Source organism: Trichomycterus rosablanca, chromosome 10 (assembly GCF_030014385.1).
Source record: "Trichomycterus rosablanca isolate fTriRos1 chromosome 10, fTriRos1.hap1, whole genome shotgun sequence".
NCBI lineage: Eukaryota > Metazoa > Chordata > Actinopteri > Siluriformes > Trichomycteridae > Trichomycterus > Trichomycterus rosablanca.
The window spans coordinates 16,566,545-16,594,101 of NC_085997.1; the positions used below are offsets into that span (position 1 = coordinate 16,566,545).

Below are 27,557 nucleotides of genomic sequence, written 5' to 3' on the forward strand. Positions count from 1 at the left end.
AATATGAATGCATTAAAAAGTGTTCTGTTCTGAATAAAATCTCAGGTATGAGCTGTCAAATGCCTAGTTCACACTACACGATTTTGGCCCTGATTTTTGCTCGCCGACTGGTCGCTGCTAGATTTGCCGGCTCGGAGGCAACTCGGCGTTCACTCAGCTATTGAAGTTCCGCTCTCGATTGCTATGTGTGAACTGCTCAACGACTCGGCCCGAACAGCTCGACTGAAGAGAGGGTATCTAGCATGCTAAATATCTGGATATCAGTCGGGCGACTGGCAGGGGAGGAGTTGTGAAACGTGGGACAGGGGCATAACAGATTCTATCAGGATACATCGGCACACACACACAAGTTATACAGTATTTCTGACCTTATCATTCTCTACAAATCATAACACCAACGTTGCATTGCAAAAAAATATTTATTAACCTCCAACTCACTACAGAACAATTTTTTACGCAAAACAACTTTGATCACTCTCTTATTGTTAACATGCATTTTTGGATGTAGTATAGTTAAACCCCTCGTCACTTCTCATGTTTGTTTTCATGACAAACCGTAGTTTGGGAGACCAGACAGACTCATCTGAGATTCCTCCTGATGGTATATCGTGTAGTGTGAAATCCCCTGTCGCCGATCAGTCGTGTAGTGTGAAAACCACAATGACTGAAAAGACTCCCGAGTGCAAGAGATCCAAATTGTGAAGTGCGAACTGTACAGCGATCTGAACAACTCACAACATCAATGAAACTTCTTTGTAGGTTATCAATTAATTATTAAAACCACTAATCCTAACATTACTGAAACTCACCCAGTCACCACTGACATTATTTAAATGTATGTGTAGAGGAAAATATAATGGGGGTGGGGGTGTTCCATTATGTATGGTTTTTTATTAGGGATGCATCAATACCATTTTTTCCCCAACCGAGTACGAGCACATGTATTTTTGCACTTGCCGATACCGATACCAATACCTATTTAGAATACCGTTTTTTTTTTAAACAACAACACACGTGAGAAGTGACGAGAAGTTTAATGATACCACGTCCAAAAATGCACGTCAACAAGTAGCGAGTGATCAAAGTGTTTGTGTTTCATCTGATGTGATGAAATCAAGAAGGAAAAATAAATGAATCTGAGTGGATTTGGCAACACGAATAGCATGGATTGTTCTGTAGTGAGTTGGAGATTAATAAATATTTTTGCAATGTTGGTGTTTTGTTGTTATGTTTTGTAGAGAACGATCAGGTCAGAAATACTGTAAAACGTGTGTGTGTGTGTGTGCCGGTGTATTCTGATAGAAACTATATTATCCCCCTGTCCCACCTGTTTACACTCCTCTCCTGCGTTTCCCCCTCACACCGTATCCTGCGTTCTCATTGGCTGTTCGACATGTCACTCATTCCCAGTCGCACATCTCAGATCAGATATCTGACGTGCTAGAAAACTCGATCCGGTCGCGAGCGCTCGGCGAGCCGGTCGGATCGAGTTGTTGGGTAGTTCACACTTAGCGATCGAGAGCCGAGTTTTGATCGCAGAGTGAACGCCGAGTTGCTCCCGAGCCGGCAAATCTAGCGCCGACCAGTCGCCGAGCAAAAATCAGGGCAAAAGTCGTGTAGTGTGAACCAGGCATAACGCAGCAACGTGCACTAGGTACACGGTATCGGATGTTTAGTATCGGAGCCTCGTTTGCGAAATAATGCAGAAATATCAAAACTGTTAAAACAATGACCAAAGTATAAGATACAAAAGCATCTGAAGCTCAAACACAAAGCTGGGCTGGCTGTGCCCCCAAGAGTCCTTAACTCCATAACAATCTTATTACTATCATTGCTAGATGGTTACCACAGTCAGCTGTAGTATTTCACCCAGTAACCACTTAAAGTCTACTCTATGGAGCTTTAAAACAGAGCTTAATGATGCAGCACACACCCCTATGATTTCCAAGCTTTGGGGGAAAGCTGTCTGAATAGCTTTTATTAACACACACAGTTTGTTTTTGCTCAGTTAGACTTTCAAACAACTAAGCAAAATTCATAATTTTAGACTGAGACTGATCCACCACTATAGCTCAGTATAGCTCTTTATAGCCATGGCTGAGCTGTTTGTTTGTTTATTAGGATTTTAACGTCATGTTTTACACTTTGGTTACATTCATGACAGAAACTCGTTACTCAAGGTTCATCAGTTCACAAGTTTTAAAGTAAAACACAGTCATGGACAATTTAGTATCTTCAGTTCACCTCACTTGCATGTCTTTGGACTGTGGGTGGAAACCGGAGCTCCCGGAGGAAACCCACACAGACACAGGGAGAACCTGCACAACACACAGAAAGGACCCAGACCACCCCACCTGGGGATCAAACCCAGGTCCTTCTTGCTGTGAGGCGACAGTGCTATGCACTGAGCCACCGTGCCGCCAAGCCATGGCTGAGCTAGAAATTTTGGTTTTAGACACTAAGCTAATAGATACCCTATACAATAAAAAGTGCAACCATGAGAGACATGTAAACATTTGTAACCATCCAATTTGGCCTCCAGACTGTGAACCGTGTCACAATTTGATAAAATCATTTGTAGCCAGGTCAGGTACACAGTTGTGCTATTGTTCGCAAAAGCAAATCAGAACGTTTAGCAAACTGAAAGTTTGTGTAAAAAAAAAAAAACCTTTATTTGTCACCATGGAATAATATTTATCGACCATAAACCTGATAAAATAAAGTGAATTGCATTAATTGGAATTTTGCATATGAAAGTCTTTATAGGTTGGGATACAAAAAACCTAAATTAAATCAACAACTGATCTAACATGCAAAAAAGCAATCAAAAAGTATCATTACAATGCATATCAAATGTTATACTTATAATAAATCCAGCTAAATCGTTCAGTCAAAGAAGCCAAAAATACAATATAGTTCATTTGCATACTTATAATACAATAATAACCATCTCATTTAGCATTAAGTTCCATATAACAATCCTTCCATACCTGTCAACAAACAACTACAGAGGACCGAAGAAACAAAACCCTTCTGTCTTCACAAAACACTGAGAAGCATCAGAATGGCACACCTACCCATGCTGGAGAGCGTGAAAATGCCATTCTAGCCCTCCTCTACGCTGCGTCTGATGATATTCTGAGGGGACGGTCAAGCGTTCGGCGAGTTAACGTTACAGATCTGGGAAAGCTCCTCAGACCAATACACGCTGTGGGCACACCTCAGTGAGAGCGTTTAATCAGATGACTAAGCAAATGGCCAAAAGTGGCGTAGTGATTAACTAACCCCTTCCCTCCTCTTCTGCTACTTCAGCACATTTGTTAGAATAAGGAAGAAAAAAAGGAGCAGAACTGAGGATCTGGCACGTTACTGCAACACTAACAACAACGCGTACGCTGAAGGTGACTGGCATGCAGAGAAGCAAAGACGAATACAGGCTAATTTCAGCTCTACCTCCAGTCATGCCTGCACCGCATCGCCGATCCTGCACAGAGGTAAAATTAAACCCTCATTCACTGTGTGAACAGTAGATCATGATGCATGGTTCCCCAGAAAATGGAGGGTGGCGTGGGAGGGTGGAAGGGGGGGGGGGGGGGGGGGGTACCCATAGCGGAACACAGCATGAGGCCATGATACCAGCTTTGAAGGCTGCAGATGTCAGATTTACGTGCCGGGGAGAAGAAGTGACGGCGCTATTCTGTGTGTAAACAGAAAGCTCGAGGGGAGCCGCTCGGCCATGTTGGACAGGCAGGATGGGAGAGGAAACCCCATGCAAGACAGTAAAAGCCTCCTGTTTATACCCTGATAAACCAGCTGCAGTGGACTACACTTACAGCGTCACCGCGGATGAGAGGAGGAGAGAGAGTAAAACCAGCACTAACCATGTATAAACTGTCAATCACAAATTTTGCAAACCTTTCTAGCTTGCAGAACATCTGTTCCATGGAGCAGCATTTTATTCAACAATATATTTTACACCCCTATATTCAGAATGAGATTTTTAAAAGCTGACGGTAATATCCACTCTAAATGTATTTATAGTTTTATATCAGAGTAACAGTGCCACCCTACAGTATTTACATTACAGCTAGGGATGTCCCGATCAAGTTTTTTTGTTCCCGATCCCGATCATTCATTTTGATCCCGATCCGATACCGAGTCTCAATGATTGATTGATTGATTAGTTTTTAACGCCATGCCGACACACTGGGGTCATTTATACGCCGGTACTCAAGTTGTTTCTTCATTTTGTGTCATTTAAAACAAATTTTAAAAGATGTTTTATATTTAAATATGTTAAAAAATTCATTATTTTACCGAGTCTCAAACCGATACTTGTATTTTCTAGATATTGTCTAGATAAGAACTAGATAATACTGTTCACACAGAGCACACTCCAAGTACATTACAGTTATTCAAATTAATCCAATGAATATGTTTAACAACGGAATAGCTCTTCAGTGCTGTAGGAAAAAAATTGCCTGCATCTAAGCTATTGCTTAACTTTCTTTTCTTTTTACAAAATAAAAGTAAACAAACTTAGTGCAGCATTGTAGTAGTAAAACTGGAACACTCAAAATGTTGTGACAATGGTTTGATGGACGTTTCTACGCTAAGTGAGTGTGTTTTGACCCTTTGGGGCTTCCATAGCGCATGGAATAACGTGCTTGGCTAACCGGTACCGTAACAGAAGAAGTTAATAAAGTGTTCTGCTCCTGACAATTTGTGAATATAGCGTGTATTTATTTCTTTATTAAGCGAGTGCATCACTACGACGCTCGGTTACATAACTAAGCCAATCAGAGTGTTTGATACCGAGATGTCGTTCAGTCTTGTAACACGTAAACTCGTAAAAGCTGTATGTTATGGTCCTGAAGTTTTCGCACTCGGATTAAAAGTTATTGTTTTGTAAACCGGTGTGATCCTTGACTCACACACCGTATAAATAGTAATTCTACAGCGATGAACGCAGCTCTGCTCCTACCGCCTCGTGAAACGCTCGCATTGCAGACATTACACTTCACTGTTGGACTTGTTTCACTTTCCAATTTAAAGTATTTCCACACAGCGGACATGCTGACGGAAAACTAAAGATCGGGCTTAGGATCGGCATTAGTAAAGCCGATACCGATCAGTTAAAAAATGCCTTGATCGGCCCCGATTCCGATCTTTGAGATCGGATCGGGACATCACTAATTACAGCACATTTAAATTAGGGTTGTTGGTGATTAACCCATCAACTGATGACCAACAAAAAAGACATTGTTTAATTTGTTATATACCAACAGTTTAAAATGTATTTTTTTTATAGATTTAAACTGAGCGCTGCTACAGATCTGACATACAAAAGCTCAGACTGCTGGTTTGAGACTCACCCTCATCCCCCCCAGAACCTTAAAGTAACAAACAGAAGCCGTTTAGCATCGGTATGAAGTCTGACTGCACATTGAACTGCACATGTTAAAGCTTTGTGTGTCACTGTGAGGACTACTCTCTGCATAGCATCTTATAATAACTACGGATATGTATTTATTTATTTATTAGGATTTTAACATGTTTTACACTTTGGTTACTTTGACAGAAACGGTAGTTATTCATTACACAAGATTCATCGGTTCAAGTTTAATGTCAAACACAATCATGGACAATTTTGTATCTACAGTTCACCTCATTTGCATGTCTTTAAACTGTGGGAGGAAACCGGAGCTCTCAGAGGAAACTCACACAGACACGGGGAGAACATGCAAACTCCACACAGTAAGGGCAGGAATACAGAAAAACTTTACACAGACATGATTGAATGTAGACACCCAGCCAGCTGATAGTACCACAGAGAGCCAGGTTTAATCCAGGTGGTAACAGAACAGCATGTAGCAATTTATTAAACTCTGCACATGTGGATTTGCGTAGAACTTCATTTAACCAAATTATTTAGAAAAGAGAGGCAAATTTAGCCAAATGTATTTAAACAATAACTGACAGTCAACAGTTAAGTGAGAAGCTTAATGAGTCTTATCAAAATATAAAACAAAGAAAGTTCACAACAAGTCCATAATAAAAAAATAGCGCAGCTTGGCAAAAGTGGCAATGACGTATAAAAGTAAGATGAACATAAACACAGAGCAAAACCGATTCATCGGTCAGAATGTATATTTTAAACAAATACTAATTACAAATGCTAATGCAAAAAAAAGCACTGCTGTTGGCATCTTTTCCTAAGTTCTACATTTGTAAATTTGTGGGACATGGTGCAAAGTAAGAAGGTAACAACTGACAGAATCGCTGCTCAGGTGGCGCAGTGGTAAAACATGCTAGCACACCAAAGCTGACATTTCGAACTTATCAGTTAGAAACTCAGCTCTGCCATCTGCCTGGGCGGCTACATGAACAACGATTGGCTTGTTGTTCATACAGGGCGAGAAGCCAGATAGGGACCTCATAACCGATGCAATTACGACCTCTGCTGGCTGATTGATGGCGCCTGCACAGAGTCGAGGGATAATGCGTTCATCAGGGTGTGGCTCTCCGTACACAAAGCTGATTCGCATATGAACTCGCCTCGTGCAGGTGAAAAGGTGCAGTCGGCTACTGCACACGTGTCTGAGGTGGCGTGAGACATTCTCGCTCACCTCAATCAGAAGTGGAGATCAACATCAGTAGAGAGAAAACATAATGCAATCGTGTAATTGGACGAAAACTGACAATCAATTAGCAAAATTATTGGCAACAAATGTCTTTATCGACTGTTATTTATTGTTCATATTAAACTGTTAATGAATTGTCTAGTTCACGCCAACAGATTCAACCCTAGTTAGTACCGTCACATTTTTACCAGTAAAAAAAAAAAAAACTAAATGAACAATTAAAGTATAGAAGCAGTTCACATTAAATTCTACAAAGAAGTTGGTTAGCTGCAAACCATACAAGGCAAATCTCTCAAAGTGCCATGAACAAGCACTTGAGGAAAAAGCAGTTTCAAATTCTTAGTGCTGCTTTACGGCAGAGCTTGTGTTATTATTTGGTTTGTAACCATTTATATCTGGTTAACGTGAGTGTGCAGTGGAAGTGAAACATCTCCCACTGAACTAGGGCTGGGCGATTTTGCAAAAAAAAAAAAAAAAAAAATCTTGATTATTTTAAAATTATAACCGATTCTCGATTACGATTTTGATTTTTTTTGTTCTTGTATAATGCAACTGAAATAAGACTCAAATTTCTTTTTTTTGCATTGTAATTTAAAAGACTGCAGAAGTGCAAAGATACTAACACCACCACCTATCCTTTTAAAGGACTCAAACTTTATAACAGCAACGATATCACAATAATTAAAACAAAATAGAAATCTGAATTATCTATATCCTTTATAAGAATAGCTCACAAACAACTCTTATGTTAAATAATGTGCAGCAGAACCTCCTTACATTAGGAAAAGAACTACAAAAAGTTCTTTACAGGTTTCTTAAAAGGAACACGAGCCTGTACTGTACTGTTTCCACCACTGAGTGAGTCTGTATCAGTATCTACACTGGGGGGGGGGGGCATCAAGTAATCACTCTACTCAGCTTTGATTTTGTCCTCTTGTGACTCTGGGGGGTGGATGGAGGGGGCAAGTTCTGCTTCTAACAATATGGACTACAATTCCCATGCTCCAACGGACTCTCACGTGACTATCACATGTCCCGGTCAGCCAATCCTGATCGCGCTCATCGGCTCCGGAGTTTTGATTCAGTTCGGCGGTGTTTGATTCAGTGACTTATTTGAACTCTGTGTCTCGTTTTGCCGATCGTGTTTGCGCTCCTTATTTCTGAATCTAACCGTTAGTGTGTATAATCTTCGTTGTCTTCCATTTACTGTTTTAGTTTATTCTCTGGTTTTGGACTCTACCTGATTTTGTACACTGTTTTTGCCCTTTTTATATTAAACTTTCCCTGATTTATATTCCGCGAGCGTCTGGTCAGTTTCTGCTTCGTGACATGTTGGTATTTTAATTAAAATATAAAGTATGTAAACAATCGCGATTGTCACATTTCTAACATCGGGTGAAAACGTTCATGCGAATTAACCTAATTAATCGTGAAAATCGCCCAGCCCTACACTGAACCATCATCAAGTTCACGGTAAACATGGCTGGGTACTGGCTTCATCTCCCGTAGCCCAACTGTTTCACGAATCTGTTGCATTCATCCTCCATACTTAATCAGAAAACACTTTCGCCAGTCGTACTGGCAGAAAAAAAAGACACATTCGTCTAAAAATAGAAGAATGTGACCTGAAATGAATAATTATTCTACCTGGAACGTTTCCTACTGCGACACAGCACACACATTGTAACCAAATATGTTTGTTAATTTTATTAGAGCTTTGCATACTTTATTCTGAATGCCCAGTGTTAAATGTTAGGCATCAGAATGTGCACAATGGTACATTTCATAGTATTTATAGTATGTCTTTTCTACATGTCCAGCTTTAAAAATATTAATAATTAAAAATGAGACCACTCTGAAAATCAGCATTAACATGTATGGCGGACCGACATTCAAATCCAGCGTTCGGTTCCAGCACAAGCACACTTCATTGTACAGATTGAGAAACTGGTTAAAAAGGGTTAAATTCCAGCTTCACTGGCAGAAAGGTACAGGGTCTGTGTGAAAATCTAGTGAGCTCTCTAAATAGATACATTTTACGTCATCCTACACACGCTCACGAGAAGTAGGCTGTCTGAATTCTTAGATACCTTAAATGCTTCCTAATAAGGTGCCTTATTTCAAAGCGATAAACTGACTGAATATCAAGGGAGCATCCAATGCTTCCTTAACAATGAAGACAATCCCAGCATTCAGTGCGGCACAACTTTTCTCACAAAATATTGCAAATATGGCAGACGAATGTGGAGTCAATTCTCATTCATTTTAACTTTATTTAAATTTACATTTTACAAATTTAACTTAATTTGTATAAAAGGTGCACAAGTGTGACTTAATAGCAAATTCAGGCTTTCGGTGACAATTTAACCGTTTTTGGTAAACAGAGGGAGATGTTAGCTAGCATGCTAGCGGGTTGTGCCACCTCAGGCTATTGGTTTGAATGGCCTAAGGCTAACTGTTTTAGCTTAGGAAGAAACTGCAGCGATGTAATCACTGTCTAAGTAATGCGTCCAAATAATCTACCTTTTAAGTCGATGTCTTATTAGAATCCTCTCTACTTAGGCAGTAGGCAACTAGGCAGCTCACTAGGTTTTCAGACAGACCCACAGTAAGCATCAGGCTGCTTTCATCTTTAAAAGTTCACAGATGGCAGTTCATGCGAACAAGGTCAAGCCTCAGACATCATAGACAATAAAGCTACAGACAACCAGAGGGCAAAAACAACGCTCCACTGACCGCTATGACCAACAACTCATTCAAATGTCACTCAGCAACTACAGTATTACAAAGCGAACTACAGAAAGAATGGTAAATGGCAGCTGGGTATAAAGTGCAAAGCAGGGGAGGTTTGAAACAGGCTCCTTGGGGCGAGTAGTACAAAGGTAGAAAAAAGCCCTTCATCCCTGAGAGGCAAAGAAGAGTCAGACTGAGGATAGCACAACACCACACAGAGTGGACCACGGAGGACTGGAGAACATCCATCTTCTGCAATTTTCAGCTTGGTCCAACATCTGGCTGCCTAATGGTATATTGCACCCACTGTAAAACATGGTGAATAATAGATGATAATCTGGGTGTATTTCTTAATTATCTTTTGTTGTTAAGACTGCTAAAGCTTCTGAGTGAAATTCTGGGCTTTCTCCAGTGCGCTGGCAGGTTCACCGCTGTGTCATGAGTTTGGAACTTCTAGACAATACTCCCAATTACATCTTTATGAAGGTTTAATGTTTTGTTAATCATCTTATACTCATTGCCCTTTTAGTGCACACACCTTGAACACTTGACTCTGGGAGGTGCTTATATAACAAAGAAGAAAGCAAGGTAGGGGACATGATTAAGTTCCAGATGTGTTAATCATGTTGTAACCCAAGTTTAGGTCATACAGACTAGCAGCAGGTTTTAAGATTTGCATTTTTATGTAGGTGTGGAATAACTGTGACATGACAGTATTAATAAAATATCCTGCTACCAGCATTTATTTCCTTTGTTTATTTGCTTAAACGAAAGAGAATGAGTAAGAAAGAATGAGACATGAGAATTGAACGGAATCTTGTTTAAGGAATTTATTAAATATTTTATCTGACTAACGGCTATATAACTATGTTGAAGCACTAATGCAAATTATCCACATCATTATAAAAGTCACATACAGAGTTTATTGCCAAGTTCACACTACACGACTTTCAAGTTGTTCAGGTCGCTGTACAGTTCACACTGCACAACTGGATCTCTTGTAATCGGGAGTTTTTTAAGTCGTTGTGGATTTCACACTACATGACTGATCGGTGATAGGGGGTCACACACTACACCATCTATCACCAGAAAGAAATCTCAGATGAGTCAGTCTGGTCTCCCAAACCACGTTTTGTCACGAAAACACACATGAGAAGTGACAAGGGAGATGGACCGATCGGGGTTTTTGGCACTGATTCCGATCTCCTTTCAGGGACATCGGCCGATAGCCGATTCCGACCGGGAGGGGGGGGATTAGCAGTAAATAAACTTAAAAAGAGCCTCACAGTAAAGATAAACCGGAGCAGCGCGCGCGTGTGTGTTTGTGTTTGTGCCTTTAGAAGAGACGCTTTGTTCACAGTATCGCTATAAGTGATTCATTGATTCATGAGTTGATTCGTTTTTATGTGAAGCGTAAGTTTCTCTTCTCAGTTTCTTCTTCTCTTTCTCCGTGTTTACTGTTATTAATTAAATGTCGTGGTTTTAAATAAACACCAGCTACTACAGAACATTTTGTGTGACTCTCTTACATTAAAAAGCTTCATTAAAAAGCTTAATTAAACTGCTATTACCACAGATCTGTAACCGACCGTCAGACTCGTTCCGTCTAAGGAGCTAAAAGTTTTCTAAAAGTTCAGCAGATGATCCTGAACTAACGAATTTGATAATGAATAAACTTTTGCCTCTGATTGGCTCTGTAACGTTTTCTGTTCTCATCTACATCACAAGTAAGAACCGCTTACGATTTACCAAAGTGAACCAGGAGTTTATATAACGTGCTGATAGAATCGACTCAGATGTGACCGGGTTGAATTATCTTTTTAAAGTAAATATTACAATCAGCAAAATTACATCGTATGAGCTTTCACGGTGGTTTCTGTACGATGGTTGATGAATGGTGATGTGATGGTTGGTGCTTCGTAGCTCAAAGTCCGGATCAATCCACTGAGCTGTTAACTTAACGTGGTCTTTATATATCACACGATCGGATCGGCTACTTTTAGGAAATATCGCCGATAGCATATTTTTATTAAAAATCGGCCGATACCGATTCGTAGCCGATTGATCGTCCCATCTCTAGACAAGGGGTTTAATGATACCACGTCCAAAACTGCACGTGAGCATGAAGCGAGCGATCAAAGTTGTTTGTGCGCTTATGTGCAGCATAAAAGCAAGTAGGAAAGATAAATGAATCTGGGTGAAGGAGTGGATCTATGGAGGTAAATATGTAGCAAAAGTTTTACACCTGTGAAAACAAAATCTGTACAATTTGGATCTGTAAAAAAAAAATTTGTAACTGTAAAAAATACATTTGTAACTGGAAAAAAAATCTGTACAATTTGTATCTGTAAAAACAAGATCTGTAACTGTAAAAAATAAAAAGCTAAAAACCAGCTCCTTTGATTGGTCGGTAATGACGTCTATTTCCCCCTTAGTCCCGCCCCCTGCACCCCTACGCCCCGCCCCTCGGGAGCTACAGGTACAGATCAGTTTTGCAACACGCTGACTGAGATATTTGTTGCAAAACTCGTGGCGGGCAGATTTGAAACTGTGTTGCAATGTTTTTATCCTCACATCAAAAATAAAAGTACAAATGTATTTTTTACAGGTACAAATCTTTTTTACAGTTACAAATTTATTTTTTACAGATCCAAATTGTACAGATTTTGTTTTCACTGGTGCAAATCTTTTGCTACATATTTACCTCTATATGGATCTGGCTATGCAGCCAGCAGGGATGGTAAAGCTTGTGTGTGCCGACATATATATTGTTAGATACTATATTATGCCCCTGTTCCACACATTTACAACTCCTCCCCCCTGGTTTCCCTTCTGTATTTTGCACAGATTGATTTTGAGTCCCTGACAGGTCCAGATATTTAACAAGCTAGATATTTTTCTTGAGTCTGCAAACGCTCGGCGAGCCGCTTGGATCGAGTCATTGAACAGTTAACACATAACGATCGAGAGCCGATTTCTGAGCCCTGAGTGAACGGCGAGTTGCTTCCAAGCTGCCACATCTAGCAGCGACTTGTTGGCGAGCGAAATCAGGGCAAAAATCGTGTAGTGTGAACTAGGCATAACTCACCGAAGCAAAGCAGTTTGTGATTTTTGTGTGTGATTGTTCTGTCAATCATGATTTAAACAATTATCAAATGCAACCGGTTTTCTGTGATTGGAACAGGTTCTGGCACGGAAGGTGGGTGAGTGACTAATCAGCACTGTGAACAACTTATACATGAGTGATCTGTAGTTACGCTTTTAGTTCAAATCAATCCTAAGCTGTTGGAAATCAATTAGAATTACATTTGAACAGATGGGATCAATGGAACAATTACTTTGTTGACATCCCGTACTTAGATACGTTGGTTTTAATATTCTGATAGCTACTGCCTAGTATAAACATCCATGTTCTTAAAGGTTAAAACTGTTCTTACGATGTTTACATTCTACACAGTCAGATTAACTGTTTTTATTCAATAAAGCCTGTTTCCAAACTTGTGTAATATTTTATTTATACAATTTACATTTAAAATAAAACAAATTAATAAATCAAACAAATAATTTGCAGATTAAAATCATTAGCTGCGGCTAGGGGTGGGCGATATGGCCCTAAAATAATATCACGATATTTCAGGTTATTTTTGCGATAACGATATTTTTGGCGATATAACAAAACACTGAAAAATATTTTATTTATTTCGAGAAAACACTACTGCAAAAAAAAAATAATGTTCAGTTTTTATTTATTAATATAAGTTAACACTTCGTAAAAAAATGTAAGACATATGTAAGAATTACGAGTCAGACAATTTCCATAGGGGTGGCCAGACTGAGACCATTGCTCACACAGGGGTCGCACAGAAACTGATACCTTTTTTTATGTGGTCACTCACTCACTCATTTACCTATACAGGCAGTGAGTGTCGCATACTACTAAGCTTTTTCTCTCTTCATTTTCCCTGACAAGTAAAAAAACCCAAAATATAGCAACCTTAACATAATGAGGAAGAATTTCAAAGATATTCCTTTGCAATACTTTATAATTTGGCTGCTAACTTGTGTGTAATGATGACATTCAATTGAACCCCAGAACATGCTAGCGTGAATGCATGGAAAACTAATTTTAATTTTCTTTTAACAATATGATACAGACTGACCAACACTATTAAGTCAAATCAGCATTGAAAATAGACTTTACTTTTAATAGCCTTCTACAATGCTGGAGCTTCTTAAAACGGAATATTTTCTTTAAAATAGAAGTGTTATTTAACTGCTATTAAATTGTTTCCCAACAAAATCCGCCCAATTTGGCGTATAACCGCCCAATCTGGCAACACTGGAACGTGCAGAGCCCGGTGGCGCCATTACTCGTAGCGCGCCACAATTCCTACTAAGTACAGTAGTAGTAGTACTAAGTAGCAGTAGTAGTAGTACTAAGTAGCAGTAGTACTACTTCTGCGTTGGTGGTTGACAGTAATGTTAAGAGTATTCCTGAACTGTTTGGTGGAGGTGCGCTGTTGAATTGCGTCCCTGTGTGAACCTGCGTGCAGAAATACTTCCGCAAAAAAGTTGCCGGCAAAGCGGTGGTTGGGGTTTGGGTTGCCAAAGATTAATTTATGGTGGACTTGGGAGTTTTTGGAACGAGCTCCTCCACCGCAGAGCCGCTTTCCGCCATACTCGTTGCTGTGCCCAAATGACCCACGTAACGAACGTACGCCATTTGCGTAGCTGTGTGACGTCATTACGTAAACAACGCAGAATACCGCTATTATTACGATATGGGCTTTTTTGTATCGTTTTAAAAATTATACCTGTATTACCGTGAACAATACGATATAGCACACCCCTAGCTGCGGCACTATCATTGGATGAAATAAATGACATCGGATGAGAACCTCTAGCACTAGAATTACAATGATGTTTACATCCATTTAAAATGGTCTAAATTCCGAATAGCTTCCCTACAATTACTCCACACATCCTTACTACAATAAAATAATGTAGATCCTACATAGTTATGCCCTGTAGAGCATGATTAGGAGTGTATAGCTGGAATTGGCTTATGCAACTTATTTGGCAGTGAACCTTTAGGGATTTCTTACTGTATAAATTGAAGGGTTTGTTTGTGGGATGATTATTGTTGGTATGTAGCGCCATAGAACAAATAACATCTGCTAAACAGACCTTTATTCTCTAGTTTTAAATTCTAAAAAGGTTATACAGGGATTGGCAGCCCAAATGTATTTATTTATTTATTAGGATTTTAACATCATGTTTTACACTTTAGTTACATTCATGACAGGACCGGTAGTTACTCATTACACAAGATTCATCAGTTCACAAGTTTTAACATCAAACACACACAGTCATGGACAATTTTGTATCTCCAGTTCACCTCACTTGCATGTCTTTGGACTGTGGGAGGAAACCGGAGCTCCCGGAGGAAACCCACACAGACACGGGGAGAACATGCAAACTCCAAACAGAAGGAACCCGGACCACCCCACCTGGGGAACAAACCCAGGACCTTCTTGCTGTGAGGTGACAGTGCTACCCACTGAGCCACCGTGCCCAGCAGGTCAAATTTTAAGGAGAGCCAATCTGTCATTTTTTAACCACAATAAACCCACCTTGGGAGCCACAATGTTTGTTTTTCACAAATTTATTGAACATCAGAGATCACACAGAGATGGTAAATGTATCTGTCGCAAGGCGGTCGGTCAGTCCTTGTGTTATTGTAATCTTGTGTTATTATCTCTGAATTTCTGTTGAGACGTTCTCAATGAAAACAGGATTTCCCAAGTCAGAAGATTAGAATTCCTCCAATTGAATGCTTTTACCGCCCGTTATACCACTTAAAAAATGAATGCTTTCAGTTTGTCAGCTGTCTATTCTTTTTAATCAATGTTTTGATCGGCTTTAGTCTTTTTTTTTGTAATCTTGCTCCACATTTCTGTCAAACAAACATATTAAACTGTTCAATGGGCTTGTAAAAAGATTTATTCACAAGTGAACCTTTGCACATAACAGCCTTGAAATGCAAAAGATAATTTGATCCAGTGCAAAGATTTATTTATTTGTTTTGGTGGCTGCAGTCAAATGACCAGTGTTCAGCACTACTAGGTAGAAGCAGGTCAACCAGGTGCTGGTTCTGGGACGTCACAGCGGTCAAATCGGTGCTCGGTGCTTTGGGTTGGTAAATTATACAGTTTTACATTAATTCCAGCCTTTAGGACCTCAGCAAAGCATTATTTTACTTTAAAGCACTATTTTATTGCAAAGGAGGATTTTTTGATTCTTACTTAAAAATGCAATGTTGTTGGTGGGGCTGTAGAAGGGCAGTAATTCTGCTCTGTAGCCACATGTTGCCGGTCCCTGGTTTACCATGACTTGTTACAATCAAAAACAAAAAGAGTGTGCATGTTTAAAATGGTCCTATTATAGGTGAGCTTTTTTGTCGTTGTGGCTTGGAGTGCCAGTATCTGTGCTAATCTCAATACGCTATCTGTGTAACTGTGCATCTGGTTTGAATAAGTGTCAGAGCGAGATGCACCATGCAACACAAAACACTTTTGTAGGCTCCAAACAGTCGCTATAGACTCTCAATAACAAGGAATTGTATTTGTTTATTCTCTTGTCAGTTTGACAGCACAAATGAGAACATAAGTTTAAAAAGGAACAATAAAAACTAAAAAAAGAGGTGTGGGAATTTCCTTGAAACAGCTACCTCCTCAAATGTTTATTTACATTATATATATATATATATATAAATAAATACATATATTTATATACATACTACAAATAATTGATCCTATATTTATTCTATATGCTTTTACATTTCATTCTGTACTTGTCTGAAAGCAAAGCATTTTGCCATTGGTAAACAGCACAGCTCTTCAGCTCTCAGTTCAGCTCTCAGTGGGTGCAAAGGTGACCTTCCACATATTTTGCATGAACACACAACGTTATCAAAGAAGATAGAGACAACATTGAATGCCTTTATGCAGATGAAATGCCTTCATTTGTAATGTATATAAATAACAACAAAAGGGCCCAACATTAGCTGCATGGCAGAGGCAGGATTTAAACCCACAACCTTCTACCACTCTTCCTTAAATGAAACAATGTTATAATATCACAAAAAAAAGATAGCAGATAGATAGTAGATAAAAAATGTATGTGTTTAGGAATGACTAAGGATCTGGCCAAACACTACACACTTCATAATAATGTAATGAGCCACACCTACTACTGTTTGATCCCAATGTAGAAAAAGGTTGTGCTATACAGGTTTGAAAGAACGAAACCAAATTCATAAAATTGTGGCAGTTGAGCATCCTTAATTTACAAGTTTAAGTACAAGTTGAGTGGTCTGGGAGCAGCGAGGTGTACTGTACTCACTCACTTGTGTTTGCTCATCACTTCCACCATCTAAATTGGCCACGAGAATCTCAACTTAAACCAAAATAAAAACACAAAACTGCTTCAACTTATGCAAAGATGATTTATTAAAGTAAACTGCAAACCACTAAAACAAAACACAGCCAAGGAGCTAGGGAAGTAGTGGAAATGTTCCAATTAGCACTCCACTCTACTAAAAATGTGTTAAATCAGCAAATCTTTAATAGTGGGTTTCCTGTCTGTTTGTTATTTTAACAGAAAATAAGCTGGCTATGAGCAGGTGACATCCAATTGCACAGGCCCTTCCTAAAAATAAAAAGCATAGGTAGCACATTCAGTAGTACAGTAAGCTATAGTTTAGCCAAACAGACTAAAGAATTACTTTACATTTACAGCATTTAGCAGACATTTTTATCCAAAGCGACGTAAATTAGGCAGGGCCTTACCAATAGCTAACAAAGAAGCCGTTTTACAGTTGTTGTCGATTAAAAAGATTGATTTAAATTAATTTCCAAAAGCTGAGTTTAGGACTGTTAAATTAAGACACACCATCACCTTTAACACACAAACCTTTAAAGAAAAACTGCTAGTCAAAGCAAAACAGAAAAAAAAATAATGCATTTGTATTATTTAAATCATGAATGACTAGGGATGTAACAATACACTCTACCCACGATACGATACACGATACGATTTTTTTCCTGATTTTTTTTAAACAAAATGAAATGAAAGACAAATTATGACAATAGCTGCGTCCGGAATCGCATACTTAGAGAGTACGTACTAGATTGGAGGAAGTATGCACTACTCTGCCGGTAAAAAAGTACATACTTCCAGCACGGAAGTATGCAGTATGCACACAACACCGCTACGCACTACATCCGCCATCTTTCCAACGTCAAGTGATGACGTGGGACGTGATGATGTAATATCACCATGGTTACAGACTCATTACAAACCCCACTCGCCAAACTTTTGGATATTTATCGTGTTTTTGTTATTAATTCGTCTTTAAAATGTTTTATTTTATTTATCTTACTTACACTTGTAAAAAGAGGACCGCTATCTTTCTTGTTTCTTATTCTTCGAACGCCTACGCAGCTCCAGTTGCATTATGGGATACATTAACGGACCGCAAGTGTGCATCGCTTGCATACTCAAACATGGCTGCCCAATAAGTAGGTCATCCGGGTACTTATCGCGTACCTCTTTATTTACTATGTATTCGGACATACTAACTGCTCTCACGTCCTCATTTCGCGTACTATTGAGTATGGAAGTATGCGATTCCGGACGCAGCCAAAGTTTCCTTTTATTATTTATCTTTAAAAAATAAAATAGAATAATGTGTGCGCGCTTAGCTTTTATTTATCTAAATAAAAAACAAAAACAAAAACAATGCTGCACATTTCCCCTCACATTTCACATTTTGTGTAAAAAAACAAATGAAATTTTTGAATTTTCACCCATTTTGGATAAAGCTCGATTTGGCAACCAGGCGAGGTGGCTGGCGCAAGTGCCCTTCGCTGTTTAAAGTGAATATCGATTTATTTTACTTGAATCATCGATTTAAATCGTGGCAAAAATGCATCGATTTTTAACTGTGTATTGGTGCATCGTTACATCCCTATGAATGACAGAACTTTACACAAAAGTTCATAAAATCAGAAAAGCCATTTTTACTGCATGGTAAACTGCAGAATCTGTGTGCACGGGTGGATCTGTGTGTAATGATGTGGATATTTTGCATTATGTCAGTGTGGAAGCAAAACTCTGCTTATCGTCTTATAATAACTGCACTAATGTCGGGAAGTCGCTGCTATCGGGAATGGATGGCCTTACTAGTGGAGTCCTTGACAAACAACACAAGTCATTGTTTTTGTCAGCGATTTATCTTCACTGTTCACCCTATTTTTAAGTTTTGCTAGCCAACGGTCTTTTTTTTCAGACTGAGCTGAATAACATTAGACGTGCGTGTGTGGTCAGTGAAACTCCTGTGGGTGAAAAATCAATTGCTTTAGATTTGGAAGTAAAAAAAAAACCTTGTAATGTCACGCCCCCCTGGACAGGTACTTCACAGGTTGGCCCCACAGGTTGAAAACCCCTGAACTACATTACATTGTAATCAGATGATATGAGCTTGTCGATTATTGTTTTGAAGAAATTGGCAAAATTTGCATCTTGACTGGCTTGCATAAGTATTTCTGTGCTTTATGCTGAGGTGACACACTTTTAGTCCAGTCTGACTTTGATCGGTCCTTGATCGTCCACTCAATGCAAAGCTTCGCCTTTATACATTGTTTACTAAGATTACACCTGTCACCCAACCCCAGATCAAAACTGGAACTTGGCACTCCTTCGTAAAGGAAACTGTCAATCAGCATTGGGTTTAAAAGGACGTGATTTATATCATACCAAACTGATCTCATTTCCAGTTTGAAGAACCTTGCACTGACGTGCACTAATTCCTGAACAAGGTTAGCAAAACCATGCCTTTAAATTCCTTTCTACAGTACAATTTTACAGAGCCACCAGTACCCCTTAACAATAGGGGTCAAGAGCTGATGGCATGTAAAGTCATGCCATTAAGAAGTCATGAAATGACAATGACAAAACATGCCAGCTATCAGAGCTCAGCTAGCCATAAATGGCGGTAACTGGGAATTAAATTAATGTAATTCACATGTACAGCAAATAATTTTCCACCCTATTATCATCATGCAGGTATATTAAACGATCAAGTAAAGTGACAAAAACACTATATATACCAACTAAAAATACTGCATGGTGTCTACATCCTTGGGCCATTTTGTTAGCTGTGCTTGACGCCATGGGTGATGGTGTACGTCTCAGTCTCATAACAACGTTTTGTGCTTCTCACTGCAAATTCAATATCCCACACACTTAATCCACTAAAACAACCTTTACACACACCTAAAGCGAAGACTGAATAAGTGCCACTCCAACCAATCACTCAAATAAAATGCACTATTTAAGCTTCAAGGCTGGGGGTGGTAGTGTCCAAACGACTAATGGACAAAGAAGTCATTGTTCAATTAGTGCTGCGGCTTTAAACCTTCATTTAAATTCATTTCAGCTGATAGTTGATTTGAACTGTGAGAGTTCAGACAGCTGATTTGAGACTCATGCACACCTGCAGTGAGCAGCAGCACCTAGGTGCACAAACTTACAGCATTTAGGGAGAAACTGCTGCAGTTAACTTTCGGTCAAAAACGTCTTAAATCACCAAAGCTGAGATTCTGAACACCCCGGTCTGAATCTCAGCTCTGCTACCGGTCAACTGGGTGCCATCTAGCGGGCACATTTGGCAGTGCCTGAAGCAGAAAAAAATTTGCCATGAAGTCTGCTGGGTGGGAAAGGACTGGATTAATAAAATGGGTGGGGTCTTCAAACACGTGCAAGGACCCTGGAGGAGCCTCATGTGTGAATCCACAGAGACACGGGCGGGACTGCTCATGTGGAAATGGGGCAATTAATATATCCTCCACGAACACAATCGGGATCCCCAGCAGCGGAAGACTAATTGTCTACGTCTTTGTGCCTGCATGTTAAACACTGTACGTGATCTGTGTGTAATGATGTGGATATTTTGCATCATGTCACATTAAGAAGGTAAAACTTTGCTTATTCTCTTATAACTACACTAATGTCAGGAAGAGCTTTAATATACTGACTGCAAGTATAATGAACTATTTGCTACCGACTACAGTTTAAAATTTTCATTCTGAAAGCTGAACCGATTCTGCTCAGACTGTTTCTGTTCACCTTACGATTCTACATTACACCACGTCCACGGTGTTACACCGTTTCTTACCAAATAAAGTATAAATATAGGTGGATATGAAACTTACTGATTTGTTTATAATGCCGTAGGACTCTATAAGCTTGTCATTTTTTGGTTAACTCTTGATGAATGACATTTGACAAAATCTGCCCCCTAGACTGTGCATATGTGCCACTTCTTACACACATATGGAACAATTATTAAACAAACACATTATCAAAATATTAACTGTAGTATAAAAGCAATAAGGAGGTTTCGCATCAGTAGCCAATCACCAACGTCCTCATTGGATGGACAGGCCGCAGATCAATGTACAAAACATAACTCCACTACTTAATGTGACATAATAAACTCCTGAGGCTTAAGAGTTAAATATAAGCAACAAAACATTTCTTTCCTTTTAATGAGTACACGTCTACACCCCACCCATCTATCTCAACTGGATCCTGTAAAAATTTTGCACAGCCTTAACTTTAGAATACTGTTATGTGGACTGGCTGAACAGGTTTAACTGGTTACTTGAAACAAGTTACAATATGTCTACTTGTAGGCTTACATCCTGGCACGAGCAACAGATAGCATAAAAAGCAAATGGAATGAAATGCCTATTTTGCTTTGCTAGTCTGCTAGCACCCTCCACCTTGCTTCATGGTTTTGGTGTTTGTGTATAATACCTCTTGGATAGTTAATAGGGAAACAACACTGTTAAGAGTTCAAGTGTCAAAAGCAGCATTTTTATTGTACAGACCACAACTCTGGATGCAATGTAATTACTTATTGGATACAAACTCCACACAGAAAGGACCCGGCCCGTCCCACCTGGAAATCGAACCCAGGACCTTCTTGCTGTGAGGCGACAGTGCTGCCCCCTGAGCCACCCCTTGTACTGTACTTGATTCCAGGGGGAGTGCGCGAGTACCTGCCCAGGGGTGCTGGACATTACGAGATTTTAGTCATATTTGATTAGTCTCGCTGACCACGCACACACGCATGTCTAATGTTATCCAACTCAGTTCACTGGCTAGCAATACTTAAAAATAGGGCTAACAGTAAAGATAAATCGGTGACAAAAACAATGACTGCGTCGTTTCAGTCAAGGACTCCACTAGCAAGGCCGTCCATTCCAATAGCACCAGTGCAGATAAGCAATCTACATCAGCAGTTCTGGCTGTCAATCAAGCAGAGTGTTCTGAACTATCAATTGTATCAAACTTAGCAATTGATGTACTTTTGCCTCTATTTGGCTCTAACATTTTCTGCTCTCATCTACAAAAGCAAGTACCACTTAGGATTTACGACTGGCTGTCACTGATGTTGAACACATAGTTTCTATCATGTGCTCGGACAAGAAACAGGCTCAGCCGTCGCATTGAATAAGGTAGGGTTGTATTATCTTTTTAAAGTAAAAATTTTAATCAGCAAAATTGCATCATGTGTATTATTTAGCATGCCAAGAGCATTCACAATTGTTTCTGGGCAAGGGTTGAGTTGGGGGAGGTAAGTTTAATGCCAGCACACAGAAGGATGCCCATGTCCAAAAAGGTTGAAAACCCCTGCGTTATTCTGCTACATACTACATACTTAAGAATTCAGTATCTGGATATTAGAAGAGCAATTCTCAATCTTCAAATCTTCAAATCCAAAACTCGCTTTGCAAAATGACTTGTAAGACATATTAGAACAGCTTCCAAGCTATGCTGATTACCACCCAAAGTCCTGTCTAAACTTGTTGCTCCTACTGTGCGTTTAAAGGCATTGTAAAGGTATTCTCGGTTAGACTTTTAAACTAAGACTTCTTAGACTTCTAAGATTTCGATCAGTCACACTTTTAATAACACCACTATGTAAAATACCTACAGCTGGCAAAATCTGCCACTGAATAATGAAATCACGTTTTTAGAAGAACCTAGTGCACTTTACCTTCAGCCACGTCTTCATCCACTGCTCCCTTCACCTGAGAAAAACACCACTGGAAGTCATTCCCTCCACCGACCCCTGTGAAAATACAAACCATTAACATTAAAATCTGGCAATAATACAATTACAGTAATTATTTGCAACATAATAGTTAAAAATATATTATTCTGGCGATGTTCTAAGGTAATATGAGCAATAAGGAATAAATGCAAGATCTCACATCAAGGAACATAATTCACAGTAACAGTACATCGCAAAATGTTACTTTTTGCTACAATTGTATGAATTAGAGGAGTAAATACCCCTCCATCTTTGCAACCTGATCTAGTCTCCCCCTCATAAGAATCCTGCTACTAGTACTGCTCTGGATGTGCCGGCACAGAGAAGCTGAGACTATTACATACCCTCTCTCACAAGAATGCAGTCACCAGTCACATCTTTTACACCTGCCCAGTTTGGAAGCATAGAGTGATGCATTGCATTCAGAGAGATGCGCTAAGCACTCCAGATCATTGATCACTAGTGCAGAGAGGAAGCAAATGTGCAGCAGCAATGAAGTCAGCCTGTTCCCGTCTCAGGCAAAGCCAATCACGCCTATATGAGCGCCCGTCCAGGTTGATAGTAGCGACAGTTTCTTTTAACCGATAACCAACTCATGAAAGAGCTTTATATCAACCCATCTCTATACTTTATTTAAGGAGAAACAGGGTAACGTAGCGAACATGGCAGTAATGTAGAACTGTAAGATGAACCAGTTGAGCTTTCATAATGTAGATTTTAAACAGCATATTGTTCAATTCAAGGGATCAAACAGCGTCATTATTTTTACTCAACAGTATAGAAATAAAGCTATTTGTAATAAGAAAAAATATAAATCAAGTCAGCTCAGCTTAGAGATGGAAAGATCAGGTCTGACAGATCAAAAACAGACTTATTTTTGGCAACGTTTGCTATTAACGATAAGGCAATATTTCTTTTATTATTTTAAATACACAGAGGCATTACAGAACATGGATGTGCATAGGTGGACATGCACACACCAAAAATCAGGAAGATTTTGGTTAGACACCTGTCCCCTTTGGGCGGGGCTAAAACGAGGCACTGGATTTAGCATCTAACATCAGTGCCTAAACAGCAGGTGACTGCAAAGACAAATACCCAATAAGAGTTTTGAAAAGTTTCCCTCGACCACCAAAAAGCTTTTTATTACAAATCATACAAAATAAATTATAATGAATGTCTACTCTGCACTTGCTGAGGAAGACGAGGAAGATAGCACAACTGTTTAGAGAAGAAAAAGCTCCAAGACTGTGAATAGTTCATAATTAAAATGCAAATTAATAGGAAGCTGCACAGCAAAGCAGTAAAACAAAGACTTTGAAAACGGCTCTTGAAGATTCATGATAGAAAAAGACAGAACAGAAAATAGCAAACGGTCAAAATTGCATGTATGCTTGAGCTCGAGTGACGACAGAAAGCAGATGAGAAGGACTGTCCAAAAGTTAAAAATAGCTCCTTGTGACCTGAAATTCTAATCAGAAATAATGGAGGAATAAAAAGAAATCGTTAACAGACAAAGAGGATCGGAGGGGAGAAGAGAGTACAGGAGAGGAAAGAATAGAACAGTCAAATTCAGTTGCTTTAGTGGTTTTTATGTGTTAATATTTAATGTTCTTGACTGGAAAGTATAGCGACATTAATAATATACTGTTAAAACAATACTGATAATACCATTGTAAACACAATGCCTTTCAAACCTATGAACTAGAATACAAGTTAGATGAACAAAGTAAGATGAACTGAAGTTTTAAGAGCACATTGGTAGTTATTTTGCCGTTTAATGTATGTAACCTTAGATTTTCTGAATGGCAATTTTTAGACAGACTTTGGAGTGGACATTTCTGCTAGACCTGGCAACCCTGTGTGTCATTACTCATACAGTCTTATCTTGTTTAGTGGAGAAGTGTATTTCCTGCTACCTGTGTTGATTATTGCTAATAAAGCAACAATGGAAAACGTTTTAGGTCTATTCTTTACTGCCAACTAGTTGGGTGTTATCTTTAGAGTTATTTATTTAGTAATGGTGATTCCCACCCAGGTTATACACTAACAACACCCCTTAAAAAAGAACACCCTTCACAGCACAACAGAGCCAACTATTTATAGCAACTGCTTATTGTGCTACTGTTAAATCCGTGTATGTATATAGCTCACTGGCTGTAGATCAAATCTCTTTACTGCTGCTTTTAAATGTATCTGGGTTTTACATGCCGGCATATACCCTCATTAACACTTCCCCTAGCCCTTCCCAATTCACCAAGCCATTCTTTTTTCCTCCCCTTCCTCGATATTTTAGGACTCTAACCGTTTGTGTTGGATGTACGTGAGCACTGACACCTGACAATACGACCATACACGACCATGAAAAGTATGAAAATATTACAATATTGTTCCAGAAGTCGTCATACCCGAACTTGGCAAAAGGTTTCATGCCAGACGCCCTACCATCCCATTTTTATACAGGCTTGTGATCAGCACTGAGAGTGCACTGACAAGTTTCAGCCATCACACCTGTCAACCAACAGGCTGATCGGCTGATGGGACAGGGGTAGCCTAGTGGGTAGAGCTTTGGGCTATTAACTGAAAGGTTGACAGTTCAAATCCCAGCTCTGCCATGCTGCCACTGTTGGGCCCTTAAACAAGGCCCTTAACCCTCTCTGCTCCAGGGGCACCGTACAATGGCTGACCCTGCGCTTGTTTGGAAGCCGGGATTGGCGAAGAATTTTTTAAGAATTTCACTGTACTGTACACCTGTATATGTATAAACGACAAATAAAGGCATTCTATTCTATGACGGCACCGCTGAGACTCGAACCCCGGGTCTCAGAGATAATGGGCAAGCGTTACCGCTGTGCCAACCAAGTGCCCATATTGTTCCTCATACATACAGTCAGGGTTGCAGTGGGTCTAACTTTTCCAGAATCACTAAGCAAAATGTAGCAACACAACCCACATAGGACACCAATCCATTGTGGGGCCTTAGCCATGCCAAACCCAAACCCACACACACACACACACACACACACACACACACACACACACACACAATGTAAGCTCTGACATCTGACAATACCTAGTAATAGTCATACAGTAATATATGGGAATATTCCAACGTTGATATTTTTTTTCCTTTGCTTAAAAAAGAAAATATACTGGGGTGTTGTGCTTGGGAGGGGCTAATAAATCATTCTTTAAATCTAGTATTTTATCTTCGTTGTAGATTTAGGTATTTTAAGTATTAAAGCATGATTTTAGGTGTGTATTTGTTAAGTGTCTATTTTAATCTTTACACTCTAGGTGTTTTCAGTCTGTGTATGCTAGCTACCGGTGAAGTGAGCTAATTTTGAAATGTTAAACAGGTTTAACAAATTATTTGCAATGTTTTCGTCTCTTATTTCGAAAAAAAGGTAGAAATGTTAAAATTTATAGATTGCATTAGGGACAAATTATTAATAATAATGCTCCAAGTCTACAGTAGAAGAGCTGCCACCAGCCTAGCCCCGCCAATTCCAATGAACTAGCACTAGAACATTCACCGGCGTCTATTTCGCTACTGAATGCCGAACTTTAATGAACCGTGTCGTCGTTTTAGAATAATTATTAGTTTATTTTATTCCTAATTAAGCCCCGTGTGTCTCTAGCTGACCGGGTTTGTATAATGTTAGAAACTCTGTGCTGTGCGTGTGTGTGAGTGAGTGAGTGTGTGTAGGCCGCGTTTATGATCACTGAGTTAGCACAGTCTCTTACCTGCCATCGCTTTAGCTCTGCGCCGGGTCCGATTACTATTCCGAATATCACCGCCTCTGTTACCGTTAAACTGCAGCGCGATTATTCAAACGCACATCTGATTTGAGTCTCGAATCGGTGCAGGCAAAATTGCCCCCGTGATTTTATTTCTGCCCAAGATGGCGCACATCGCCAGTCGACATGATGCCGTGACGTCATTAAATGGACGCTCTAGCAAAAGCTCAAAAAAATACGGGCGGCGCATGGTTTGCGCAAAATCGCAAAGCTACAAATCATCGTGTCTATTATTATAGAGCGTTAAATGACGTATGAATTGCGGAAAAGCTGCGCCATTGAGACGCACTTAAATCATGTTATAGGAGAATATACTGTATGCGGCAACTTTACGCAGTGAGTAAAATCCATGAAAAACGCCCTTGGTTGGAGAAAAAAACATGAAATGATTTTTATAATTAAATTATTTAATATAAATGTACTTAAAGAATAAAATGTGTGTCTATACATTAGAAAAAATACACACAGAAGGTACATAATATACAGTAAGTTGATATAAAATACAGTGGTACCTTGAAACTCAACATCACTTGGTTCTGGGAGTGGCGTCGACTTTAAAAGGCGTTGACTTTCAAGGTATTTTTTCTCATAAGTATGTATGTGAAACATGTTAATGCGTTCCATGGTCCCATGGAACTGCATATATTTTAGGCTAATGTAAAATAATGGGGTTGCTTTTGACACATGCACTATAATTAACACAAATATAATATATATAAAAAAAACACTTAAATACAATTACAAACAGTTAAAAATCTATATAAAATACAATAAAACCTGCACTTTACCTTTACTTCTTTATTGTTTCCTTATGCTTTTTATTTGTGAAGATGCTTGATCTTGGAATAACATATTCTGTTCAGTAAGGGCGCATAATAGCTTTTGCGCTGGCTGTGGCGGTGCACAAAGCTTAACGTGACTTATTGTACTAAAACGAGCAAGAAATTTCATTAGTGGAGAGAACTTATGAGCAGTAATATTTAAGAGACGTTTAGTGTTTCTATGTCGTCCTATGAATACATTAAACTACGTTAAGCTTTTTTTTGTTTTAGACTCTCGAAAAAAGCTGATTCTTACAATTTCTCAGAACCTCGAGCTGTAACTCAAGTTTAAAAGTGAAACAGTGAGGAAAATCCTGCTAAACACAGATACATGTGGAGCTTTCAGACTGGATTTGACAGTCTGACACAAAT

The 27,557-nt window shown here is 39.2% G+C and overlaps 1 protein-coding gene across 2 annotated transcripts in view; it reads right to left on the reverse strand.

The window, feature by feature from the left end:
- The window catches only part of ppp2r2d (protein phosphatase 2, regulatory subunit B, delta), a 45,149-nt gene extending 18,668 nt beyond the window's left edge, over positions 1-26,481 (reverse strand). The window contains exons 1-2 of one of the 2 annotated variants that reach the window (XM_063002895.1): positions 26,311-26,481; positions 22,507-22,581 (exon numbers count right to left, since the gene is read on the reverse strand). In XM_063002895.1, coding sequence (XP_062858965.1) covers positions 22,507-22,581; positions 26,311-26,317 — 82 coding nt within the window. In that variant the 5' untranslated portion in view covers positions 26,318-26,481. Of the gene's footprint in view, positions 1-22,506; positions 22,601-26,310 lie in introns of those variants that run through there. The other variant, XM_063002894.1, reaches the window with a different exon arrangement.
- Positions 26,482-27,557: the final 1,076 nt, after the last annotated feature.